The sequence below is a fragment of the Micropterus dolomieu genome, linkage group LG07, assembly GCF_021292245.1.
Source record: "Micropterus dolomieu isolate WLL.071019.BEF.003 ecotype Adirondacks linkage group LG07, ASM2129224v1, whole genome shotgun sequence".
NCBI lineage: Eukaryota > Metazoa > Chordata > Actinopteri > Centrarchiformes > Centrarchidae > Micropterus > Micropterus dolomieu.
Genome location: NC_060156.1, coordinates 22,690,358 through 22,703,137, shown reverse-complemented (window position 1 = coordinate 22,703,137; position 12,780 = coordinate 22,690,358). Strand labels below are relative to the sequence as shown.

At 40.4% G+C, this 12,780-nt stretch overlaps 1 protein-coding gene across 2 annotated transcripts in view; it reads left to right on the top strand.

Moving 5' to 3' along the window:
• Positions 1-11,656: 11,656 nt before the first annotated feature.
• Positions 11,657-12,780, top strand: part of LOC123974165 (rho GTPase-activating protein 20-like) — a 35,176-nt gene continuing 34,052 nt past the window's right edge. For both annotated transcript variants that reach the window (XM_046054644.1, XM_046054643.1), the window contains exon 1: positions 11,657-11,934. In XM_046054644.1, coding sequence (XP_045910600.1) covers positions 11,842-11,934 — 93 coding nt within the window. In that variant the 5' untranslated portion in view covers positions 11,657-11,841. The remainder of the gene's footprint in view (positions 11,935-12,780) is intronic.

Genomic DNA, 12,780 nt, shown 5'->3' with positions numbered 1-12,780 from the left:
CAATATGGTATTCATATGTGTTATTTCATAATGAAAAGAGCCAAAATGCTCATTAAACCTGATCAAAATTTGCGCTGTGAAGCTGTGTTTTACCCACCGCAGTGCTGTAAATAAACTAAGTACATTTACTCAAATACTGTAAATAAGTACAATTTTGAGGTACTTTTTCAAGGAAAATATTTTACTCCACTATATTTATTTCATAGCCATAGTTATTAGTTACTTTACAATATTTTACATGTAAACGTGATAAATGTATGTTTTAGATTAAACTACCCAACAGTATATAAAGTTGTTAAAGTTAGCTCCTCCTTGACAACATACAAATGCTGCTTACACATAACAATCCAATTGTTCATTGATATTGATAGGCCTACCACATGCTAAATGGAGCCATTTTACATAAGGAATACTTTAACTTTTTATACTTTAGGTACATTTTGTATTGCTAATGGTTATGTACTTTGAATTTGTATTTGTGATGAAGTATTTTTACACTGTGGTATCGCTACTTTTACCTAAGTAAAAGATCAGTACTTCTTCCACCACTGTCTGTTACAGCTTACATTATGTCTCTGCACTCATGTAACTCATTCATGTCCACAGTCTTCGGCTGTAGGCCACTGACCTCTGACCTCTTCATTATTGGCTGTTTGTGATGTTCATCATCCAGGGGACGAATTAAAAAGAAATTGTTTTTCATCACAGCCGTCGGCTGAGTTCAGCATTGACTAATGATCCTGACATCTGGTGGAATGCAGGCTTTGACCTCTTGACCTTTAACCTTCGGGAGGCTGATAAGAGACTGCTGGTAGTGATAGCAGCTCACACACAGGGCTCTGTCGATGCTGTGAATGTGAGCGCAGACTGACGTCCTCACACAACACACACAACACCATGCACATATCCACACGAAAGCTGGCAGATGGACTTTACAGTCAGGCACACACTCTCTCTCGTCACACACACACACACACACACACACACACACACACACACATCTACAGCATGAGTATAAACAGCTGAGGATGCTGACTACACACGCTCATCCCTCCTTTAAATGCTCCTGATTAGTTTTTCTTTCTTGGCTGCCTGTCTGTCTCCTCCAGCAGAGAGTGAGAGAGCCAGTGCTGTCATGAATCCCCAATTGACTTTCTCTGACTGTCTCTCTCTTCCTTTCACCCTGCTGTTCTTTCAGACACATTACTGAATGACACTTATTGAAATCAGTGTAGTTCTGTGGCCTTTTGAAGGACATGCTCAGAGAAATGATGCACTCTTACATACAAAAAAAATGTCCAGTTGGCCACACATCATTGTAATTACAACTACAACAAAGGAATGACTTAACATATAACTATGACAGCTGCCATTGCTAAACGGGGAAAGAAAAGAGGCCTATAATTTTCCTGCATCGGCAGAGTAGGGAATATGCAGCAGTGCCCACAATGTAAGATTGACAAATAATCACTGTTAAATTCAGTGCACCACAGAAATCAGTGACAAGAATCACAAAGGCAAAAAATGAAGTGGACATGCCAGCTGCACAGGTTTATTATGTTATCATTAAGTTAATTCACTCAGCATTTCCTTGCCTTGCAAGCTGTCCTGAACATTCATACTTGACTAGACAGAACCACTATGATACTGAAGGAACCAGTCTAATTCTTTGCTCCACCTTGTCAAGCTGTCAGATGCGCTGTTGCCAAGTCTGATGAGGTCAAGGGTTTAAAGCCCCCTCAGAGGGCTTAGTTTTTGGACCGGATATGAGCATATATCAAATGGCTTTGTCTACTTAGTGACATTATTGCCTTGTCTGGGCTGTTAGCAGGGGGGCAGTTTGATTGATTGGATGACTGTTGATGAATGACTAAAGTATTAATGATATTTTTACCAACAGTAATTTAAATAATAACACCATTAAAGTGGTGATGCACAAGTCAAAGTTTAAACAAAACAATAAAGCCAGTAAGAAGTGATGAAATAATAATAATAATTATTATCATTGTTCCAAATCACAAGTGTTTAGAGCTCAAGGTAAGATCTTCAGAAAGCTTGTTTTGTTTGACACACAGTCTAGAATCCAAAGATATTCTATTTTCACTTACATAAAACAGAGAAACCAAGTTATCATTTCGGCACTATCAGTAAATTTCTAGTTACTCTAGAGGCAGCACCATGCACACTGTTGCACACCCAAAAAGCTGCTTTGTGTTTCACTGGCAACTCAAAAGGTTTTAGGGAAACATCAGGCAACCTACAACAATGTTTGAACGAGCTCCTGCCAGCTGTCTCTAACTCCCCAACAGATCCACTGCACAAAGGTCAAACTGTTTGAGAGCAATCCTCGCTTCAAGCTGTCAATGACATTATAGGGCTGCTGTGACTTTTGTGGCAAACATGACGCCTTTGTACTTGGAAATCAAATTATTTAAATTCACTGGCATCTTCTCTGCTCTCTTTGGTTGTAAATTGTTGTGATTTTCCTGTCAGTAAATACTTTTTGGTCTCTGTACAGTAAAAAGATCAAAAGTTACCACATTCACTTTGGGAAAGAATGTTGCTCTGATTATTTAAAGACGACCTTTGTATGGCCTCGTCATAGTCATTTCCCAAAGGGAACTTTTCCCCAAAGTTTTCTCCGAACATATATAGAATAAGCTTTTGGATGCTCACATGACTTTTTCTGCTGTTGGGATGAAGAAGTCTCAAAACATTAGATAATTAAGTTATACACGCCAAAGATGTATGCAACATTTCCTGGAAGCATGATCATCCACTGTGATTACGTCAACAATTCTGAGGCCCCTCCACACACACAGTTACACTGTGTATCAGTGAATGCAAACATTTTGTCAATCAAAGATTTAGGAGAGATCTTTATGAACAAACTTAACCCTGTATCTTGCTCGCAATAGCTGCACTTTGCAAACAACTGCTTATCAAAAACATGTTTGCACTTGCTGATGGCTGAAACAGGTAACACATTTTGGTGTGATAGACAGAATCACCATGACATCGCACTGACAACAACAGTCATTTCCAGGAAGACAGCTGGGAGTTGATCTGCAAAAAAAAAAACTGCAAATTTGTTTATTTCTGTTGTCATTTATGTTTGAAGAAATATAGTTAAAAACAATGGTCAGGCCTATCTGACGTTTCTACTGAGCTTGTTTTATGTACTGTGTTGCGTTACTTTGATGAACCAGATCTACCCAACAGCAATATCTCACTGCCGGTCAGACTAGTTTTGGGTAAGCTTTCATTTTCTGTGGCCCCACAGGAGATGTGAAGGAGATGTGCACCCTTTGAAATAACATCAGGAAAAAAATAAACATTCAACATGTTGCTGTCATTAAACTGTGCTTACATGACGCAGGGGTCTTCTACCCAAAAGTTATTGTAAACAAACATTGTGAATGCTTCTATACTGCAGCAATCTGTATGACATTCTTGATCATTATTTGTTAGGTTTTGAAGGGTTGTGCAAACATTTATGAACTGATTCCCACTTGGAAAAAAATTATTAGAAGATGACCTTTGTTTGGAGATGTCATTGTTTAGCTGATGGGGTCATGAGGGTCAGCCTGCAGGAGTGTAAGCCTGTAGTTCCAGTATATGCCTCAGGCAGCTGAGTAAGGGCGAGAAGGCATAATTAAGTGTGCTTTTAATCTTAAAGCCAGATAGACAATTGATATTAAATTTATTAACACAATTTAGCAAAACCTTAGAGAAAGAGTGTGATTAGATTTCTTTTTAAATAGAGCCAAAATTGGATACAGTATATCTGGCACCTCACTTTATAAACAACAGAGTTCCTCTTGTATTGGCACTGAACAGTTCGACACACAAATCGAGCACTGCAGCATCATCCAATATGAACATATATTTGCAGAGATACTGGGCCGGTTTGAAGTAGGCAATTTATAGCAAGGGCCAATTTCTTCATACTACTCACAATGTTAGTTTCAACCTGCTGGGAGCTCCAGATATGTGGGGTTTACTGCAACATGACAGGTAGTGTCAGGTAAGATCTCACGCATATGCATATCTTGAAGAGCTTGCTTTACAGAGTATTACTCACCCTTGAGGCATTTAGAACGGGACCAAATTAACTGTTTTCTAACATTTAGTGTTTTTTTTTAGATTAACAAACTATGTGAATGTCTGCTTCATTTTGTAGAAATGTAAACAGATCAAATCACTCTAACGGATGTTATTGGAGCCTTTTGCAATATCACTAAGCCCACACGTACCAAAATATCCCAGTAAGAAATAATTTGCTGTTTGATTAGTTGATCCAAACTCCATGCTCACAAAGGAGCCCTGCTACACTCAAAAGGAACCCCTTTACAGTTTAACCTGCTGCTGACACAAGCATAACCACTCCACTGAAACCAAACAGTCCTGTCAGCCCTGAGCAAATAACTTAACCTGTCCTGCTGCATCCTCCAAATGACTTGTCTTGTTTTCTCTAAGCACACACACACACACACACACACACACACACACACACACACACACACACACACAAACACATACACAAATCACATGTGCACACACACTTACATGTGTGCAAGAGCACATAAATGTTTGGATTTAGAGACCAAGACTCAGAAGTAAGATGAGTCAAAATTGCAAATCAAACTGAATTATTGTTGTTATTAGTATGTGTTGCTTATATGGTGGCATAACAATGGTCCAAATATTATGACAATATTATGTTATATAATATAATTTATACAACAACACTAAACAATAAACAATATAGCAAAGCCACATACCACTGCATATGTGACACAGTGACATACAGTCAAGATAATACAGTCACAACAACAACATATACATTGCACTGTCAGTTGCATCCCTCACTCTTTAGGGAGACTTTGCTAATCAGATTAGCAGGGTTAAAGGGTCTGGAAGGTGGAGGAGGGGTTTTATGTGTGTGTGTATGTGTGTGCATATGCCCAGCAAGAGAGCAGATGTAACAGGCCAACAGCAAGGCTCAGACGTCTGTTTCTCTGATTTCTGTCTCACTATCTGTCTGACTGACTGAATGATCGCCTGTCTGTCTGTGTGACTTTTTCAACCACAATCTTTCTCTAACCGTGTACCATACTATTGCAGTTAAACGTAACTACACAATCGCCTGACTCCGATCAAATTCATGTACCCTCACAACCTTCCTACTACTTCACATGTAGGAAAATCCCACTTCCTTGATTTTTTGAAAAACATTGTCAGTGAAAGCAATCGTGGCAGCAATGATGCTTTTTGGAAACGCAAACTAGCAGAATAAAAGTATTTTGTAGGAAACACAGTTGCACATTCAGCTCTTTTTTCAAGAAAAGGCAAATAAGTCATTTAATTACAGAAACTGAAAATAACTTAGGTTAAACTTTCAAACCTGACAGGATGACAGATGACATCAACCGTTCACTAAACTAGATACTTTTAAGTCTTTAAGTCAGAAGACTATATTTAACCGGTCCCAGTTGTAATTTAGGAGTTAGAACCGGAATCAAGCAAATAAAAATCCAAATGAAGCTTTCCCAATTTGTCTCAAAAGAAAATAAAAAACAGAAGGTTAGTTTACATCTTACAACTTTTGCGACATTATTTGTTTTGAAGTGGCCTTGATGTGATGAAAACTCGGCTTTTGGTTACTTTGAATTGCCTAGAACAAGCCCTGAAAACGTCATACCACTCTAGCCAGATTTGGTAGAGGCCAGCTAACCCACAATTTCCATCTCCAACACAGTGTTGTTAAGATGGCTTCCCTCCCTCTCCTCCACCTGAGTCACTCCCTCTCACCGCAGGCTTTGTCTCAGTCTGGTTCACCCAGGCTGCGTCCGTCTGTCTCCTCCACACGTCTCCACGGCCTGATCTGCCTCGGCCTCTCTGCGCCACAGTGTTTAGACAAACTGAAAGAGACAGAGACACACTGACTGTGGAAGAGAGTGATGCTAAAATTTCTGCCTTCTCATTCTGTATACGAACCCTGATGTTTGTCTCAGAGGCTTTAAAGGCTGGATGTGTAAATCCATGAAGAGTAAACATGGTTTACAGCATGTGAAGACAAAAACAGGGGGAATGAAAACAAGCCTTCATTTTTACATTTTTTGAAAGGGCTTTTCATTTAAGCCACATTTATGCCACATTCAACTCTAAATATTAACAAAGTGAATTGCCTTGCTGTTAAAAGGCTCTATACAAATAAACTGGCCTTGCCTTAACAGTAAAATAGCTTTGTGCAATGATTTGGTTTGGATTCAACAATTAAAAAAAACAAGTAATTTCTTAACTCCTTCATAAAAGGTTAATCAAACTAGAGGGTTTGAATATGTTTCTTCTAGACCATCCTTGAAAAAGATTGGCCAGGTGCCTGCAAGGAGAAAACATGAAGGTTGGCATAATCTTCACCTTATGTTTTATTTGTAGTATACGTTACAGCAGCAAGCAGTTCAGAGGGCTGTACTATGAAGCAGGATTTGCGGTTAGCGAGATAACCAGTAAACAGTCATCTGTATCATTTTCTGGTCATCTGTAATGCTTTTGGAAGGGACTGGCAAATTATATTGTCCTGCCTAGTGTTTACGGTGTAGAGCATTACTAACTACTACTACTACTACTAATTATAATAATAATAATAATAATGAAACATAAAATAAAAATGACAATGGAAAGAGATAATGACGTACTACATTTAACTAAATGCCCGCCTGAATGAGTAGGTCTTCAGTTGATGTTTTTTTATAATGTTTTTTTATAATGCATATCTAATGTAGCTGGACAGGGTGTTCCAACGTCTTAGCTAAAAGCAGTTTGCCGGCTCGTTTTGTGGGCTATGTTAGGAACAGTTAAAATAGTGGCACTAAATTGGGTGTTACGGTGATGTGATTTATTTTCAGTAGCAAATAGTGTAAGAGAGTTCAATTTTTAATATTCAATAATGACATTAGTGTCTAATCCAAGTGATGCCCAGTTAACATTACTTTGACATTTTGGGTGTCTGCTTGTTTCTGTCTTACTCTGGGTTTGATGGAGGGTTAATCAGTCTGGTCTCAGGTGTACGTTCAGTGGAGAGATTGCTATAGAACATGTTAGCTTAGCACAGGGGATGGGGGTAGGGCCTCTGTAAATACCTACAAAATTGTTCATGGACTACAACTGTTTGTCTCAGTTAGAGTACATGCACTTGAATTTGTTTTTTCAAGTTTTCTAAAGCTGTACACTGCTTTTTAAAAAATACTGGGGGTGACCAGAAACAACAGTCTTACAAGGCGATATGAATTTGTAGAGCCATACCTCAAACATTTGTCGCCCAGAAACCTCTGGATTATGCTGTCCAATGTAAAAAGGAAACAGTCGGTTTTTATTTTTGCACATAACGTGGATGTCTGGCTTCTTAAAGTAGCTGCAGCGGTGGAGGCGGCAGTGGTGAAGGCGTCCATTCCCGGGTTATTTTGGGTCACAGTAACTCCCTGTCTGCCTGAAGCATCGCTGTCATCTGTCACACATCCCTCCCTCCCTTCCTCGATCTACTAGAGCTTCTAAAACTGCCCATCATGTCCTTGTGGCCTCTCCTCAACCTCCCTGTACATAAGCATGTGTGTTTTGTTTTTAAAGGAGGGAGGGAGAGAACGGTGGAGTGCTCTTTAAATAGATATTCAGCTATGTACTGCGGAATGTGTGTGTGTGTGTGTGAAGGTGCCCTCGTGTATGTGTTTACAGTGCAACCCCAAACCTACGCAGACAAGAATAAAGCATTCATGTACAGCTCCTGTCAGAGGTCTGGACTCTTTCCAGCTCATTTTCTCTGGAATCGACTGTTTGCCATCCAAGTCGATTCTTTCCTCGGCTTCAGGTTTTCAATAGCCTGCCTCTTCGGGCGTGACGAAGACATTCCCTTTCAGACACACTTCAAAGGAAATGCCAGATGATTTTCACGAGGACGCATATTGATCCTCTGTCTTTCATTTGAGGGTAGAATCACTAGTGCAGATTAGGCTTCCCATTTTCTTCCCCTGACCTGAAGTCACTCTGCCAAGCTCGGCTCAGGCATGAGAAGAATCTTGGAGTGTTTGGCTGCCGTCTGACAGTGAGGTGTGTGCCCCACTTTTGGGTTTTTTGTACTGAATAAAATGTGTGTTTTTAACTTGTCACAGAGAGATGTGTTGCTTTTGCCATGGATACAGAAAGAAAAACCACTCAACACTTTTTATTGTTGCAACCCCGGCGACTTACAGTGACAGAGTGGAACAAAGAGGAGGTGGAAACAAAACAGTGCAGTGCAGTGGCAGTCGTGGTCAACTAGTGGCTTTTCCAACCACATTTCTGACACACCCTCAATTTGGCCTTGCTTTTTGCTTTGGATCCCTCTAGACTGGCTACTCTTCTGCTCAAACAGCAGGAAACAATAGTGGTCACTCAACCCCTAAAGAGAGGGAACTTGACGTGCAATGTACACTCACTGGCCACTTTATTAGGTTCAATTGCTTGTTCACACAAATAACTAATCAGCCAATCACATGGCAGCAACTCAATGCATTTAGGCATGTAGACGTGGTCAAGACAACTTGCTGAAGTTCCAAACGAGCATCAGAATGGGGAAGAAAGGGGATTTAAGTGACTTTGAATGTGGCATGGTTGTTTGTGCCAGACGGGCTGGTCTGAGTATTTCAGAAACTGCTGATCTACTGGGATTTTCACACACAACCATCTCTAGAGTTTACAGAGAATGGTCCGAAAAAGAGAAAATATCCAGTGAGCGGCAGCTATGTGGACAAAAATGCCTTGTTGATGTCAGAGGTCAGAGGAGAATGGGCAGACTGGTTCGAGATGACAGAAAGGCAACAATAACTCAAATAAGGCTCACCGAAATTGGACAATAGAAGATTGGAAAAACCTTTGGATCCATCCTGCCATGTATCAATGGTTCAGGCTGCTGGTGGTGTAATGGTAAATGTAAATGCTCCGTACTTGTATAGCACCTTTCTAGTCTTTTCGACCACTCAAAGCGCTTTTACACTACATCTGCATTCACCAGTCACACACTGAGCCTAAGTGCTCAAACGGAAACTAACATTCACTCACTCATACACTGGCGGAATAGCAACCAGGGGGAGCCAGGGATTGAACCGCCAACCTTCCGATTAACGGCCAACCCGCTCTACCTCCTGAGCCACAGCAGGGGGATATTTTCTTCGCACACTTTGGGCCCCTTAGTATCAATCGTTAAAACACGAGAGTATTGTTGCTGACCATGTGATGCAGCCCCTGATTGAAGAATAATTTTGCAGAGAGAAGGAATGTAGTTGTGTGTGCATCAAGATATGCAACTTTTCTCCAGACAAAAGCTGACATAATGCTGCAGCTGTTGTTTAATGCAGCTTGTGACATGATCAAAGGGAATGACAGAGAACTATCAATGTTCTTATCATCCTATGAATGTCACTTTTCAGGGTATAGATAAGATGGAACAATTGTCACATTCCTTTGTGTTTATGCAGAGATAGTGGCCTGTAAAGGCTCATGCAGACTACACGACTTTCAGCGCAACTTGCCGTCTTGTGACGGGAGTATTAAGTCGTTGTGGCGTTCACACTACGCAACGGTGGCAGGGGATCACACACTACCCGAGCTGACAGCGGCTGTGTCACCAAACCACGTTTTGTCAAGAAAACACACGTGAAATGTGAAACGGGAAATGAACCGTGAACCTACACACAAAACAACTGTTGTTTGTTATTATAAAGATAGCAATTATAAAGACAAAGAATATGGGTGAAAGAATGGATTAGCACACGCAGGTAGCAAAGATTGTCTGAGCTACAGAGAGAGCTGGAGGGGAGTAAAAAGTGTAGCTGCCTGCTCTCATTGGCTGGATGTGGATGTCGAGTCGGCCGACTTCTCCAGATATTTAGCATGCAAGATATCTGGCTGGAGTCTGCAATGGGCCTCTTTGAGTAGAATGACTGGCAGCCACCGATTGATCACTGATTTACCCCTGATCACAGCCTGACGGTCACCGAGCTCTCCCACCAGGAAATCGGGCTAAAAATCGTGTAGTGTGAACTAGGCTTAATAGGCTGTTGTGGGTATAATCCTGTCAGACAGACACTTTTTAAGATTATTTTTCAGCCACACGAATGCGGCCTCGTGCATCTGCCAAAAAAGGGCTGCTTGTCTTTTTAAAGGAAATTACAAAAGCTTATAAGAGGATTTTCAAGGAATAATTTTTAATGGTAATCCACATTCAGGTCTCTCTATAATATTTAAGTCCTAACAGTGACCACTGGACACAGATTCAATCCTAACACTCAGTTTGCATGTTCAACAAATCAGATCAGCTTTGATGGAGGTGTGTGCTCTTCAGACTTTTAAAAGTAAGCACTCCCACCCACTCCGGAAGTTATCCTACAGTGAGGTTTACTGTAGCTGTATAACTCAAATGTCACGTGCGTCATGCCTATGTAGAGAAAAAATACTGTGGACATTCCTCCTCATTAGTCATGTTATTCTTGGCCCTGGGAGTACATTCTTACACCTGGCCTGGACCCTCTGCAAACCTCTCCTCGCCTCTGGTACAAGAACAGTCAGCTTCTATATGGCACTGACTGCCAGACAAGGAAAACCAATATGGGTCTAGATACACAGACAAGCTCAAGAGTTAAACCAATGCACGCATTCAGGTACATTAACTGTGTCAAGAGATGCAGATTAGGTTAGGACACAACCAGAAGTTAGTTCTGTCTTCAAAATAAAAGAGGCAAAACATTGATAGGTGACTGGAGTGTACAGATCATCCAACTTTGAATACTCAGTGTAAGTTTTTGATAAAACAGAGTGTAAAGACAGTTTTCCATAAAGACAGTTCAAAAAAGGTAATGATCACGTGTACATTTGGTATACAATCACTAAACAAAGATTCAACTGGAGCATCCAACTTCTATAGTACACATAATAACATTTATCTTAAATAAACCCCTTTCAGTTTCAGTACATTTTGAATAACAACAATGGCGCAGATGATTAAAAGATTAGAGACAAAAGTGAAGCAACACATACACAAACCAGATCAACAACGAGAAAAGTACAAACTCTAGTTGTGTTTAGAAATGCAGAAATTAGCTTAATCCAAGACAAGTAACAAACTCTGAGCTGTAAATGAGATCATAACAAACATAGGAGGGTTCACATATTTTTTACAGTATTTATTACCTCAACTTTCCAGCCAGATTAACATGGGTGGTTCCCTAACAAATCTGCAACTAATCAAATTATCAAAACCAGCTTGCAGTGAACCCTCGACTTTTAAGGTCACTTGCTGTCTGTAGCCTTACGAAATCCCCTGCTTTGCTCAGGTAGCCTTCAGGTGCTATCCAGCCTTCTTCACTTTAAGTGTAAATGTAACATAGAAAGTTCACTTTACTTGTTTGTAGTTTTAACAAGAACTGTTGATATTTGTCAATAATGGCTCCCTTTATCTCGTCTTTTTGCTATTTCACATCACAAACAGCAAGAACGTCTCCTTACATAAAGGTTTTATTTTGGAAATGAAGAGCGGAAGTTGTGTGCTTCATTCCGCTACCTTAACAACAGAGTCAGTTGAGGTGGACTGGAGTCGCGGCAATCAGAGCAAACAGCGCTCAGACCTGTGAACACAGAGGGAAGCGCAGCGAACAGGTTTCACCTCTTCTTCCTCCGTACCAACTCCTCTCCATCATGGATTTTTCTCGGGCTCGTGCCCTGCTCTCCGCCGGATAAACTTTGGACTTACATTTATATCATGGGAATATACTGTCTGTGCGCTCGGCACCGTGGATCTATATAGTCTTGATGGAAACCATGTCACCGCAGCAGGGGACCATGGGACAGAAGAGGTCCGACTCTCTGACTGGAGAGAGCAAGGCGCTTCCCGACAACAAAAAGGTACCAGTGACGCTTCTGTGTAGGTCTTTCAGTGATGATGGAGATGAATGTGGACACTGTTTCAGAGAGTTTTTGCAGGCTCAGTTGGCCGGTGTGCTCAATCCCAATTACACTCTTAAAAGATGTGAAAAGGGTTTCATTTTTTCAATATAAGTAGGCTATGGTCGTCCTTTATTTTAGCCTACCAGCAAGAACTTGCAGGGTGTCCATTTTCAAGAATGATTTTAAATAAGGATAAAAGACCATATGTTTTTCCTTTTATTGGGCTGCATTTTGAGTTTCTTTTTCTTAATATCTGCAAATCTGCAGATGTTTGGCCGGCTACAAGTCGGGGGTCAGCATTGGACTGGATAATAATTAAGCTGATGGTGATGTGAGCTCCAGTGTCACTCTGCCATGATTGTATTTTAAATAACAAGCAGTTATTTAAAACTTGTCCTTTTTTCGATATGCTTTATCAGACTTTTATCTGATGAATTTCACTTCTGAAAACCTCTATGGATCCATGGCGCACAAACTCGGTGAAAGTGGAAGAGTACAGTTTTTCTATTTGCTTGTTTGTTTTTACCAAATCATGACTTGATTAAACAACTTTTTAACGACGAAAAACGCCCAAATCTTACGGTCTTACTACTAGATTATACTTATCTATTACACTAGATTATACTTATCTATTACACTTATCTTCAATTTGTTTGTGTTATCCTGTAATAAAGATGTATCAATCAGACTGAGCTGAGGAGTCGAAAGGGAACCAAACAACAGAACAGGATAATATGCTGATGATTATTTGTTAATCAGACAGACAGCTGATTAACAAAGACAGAGAGACAGAGGAGTGATTCC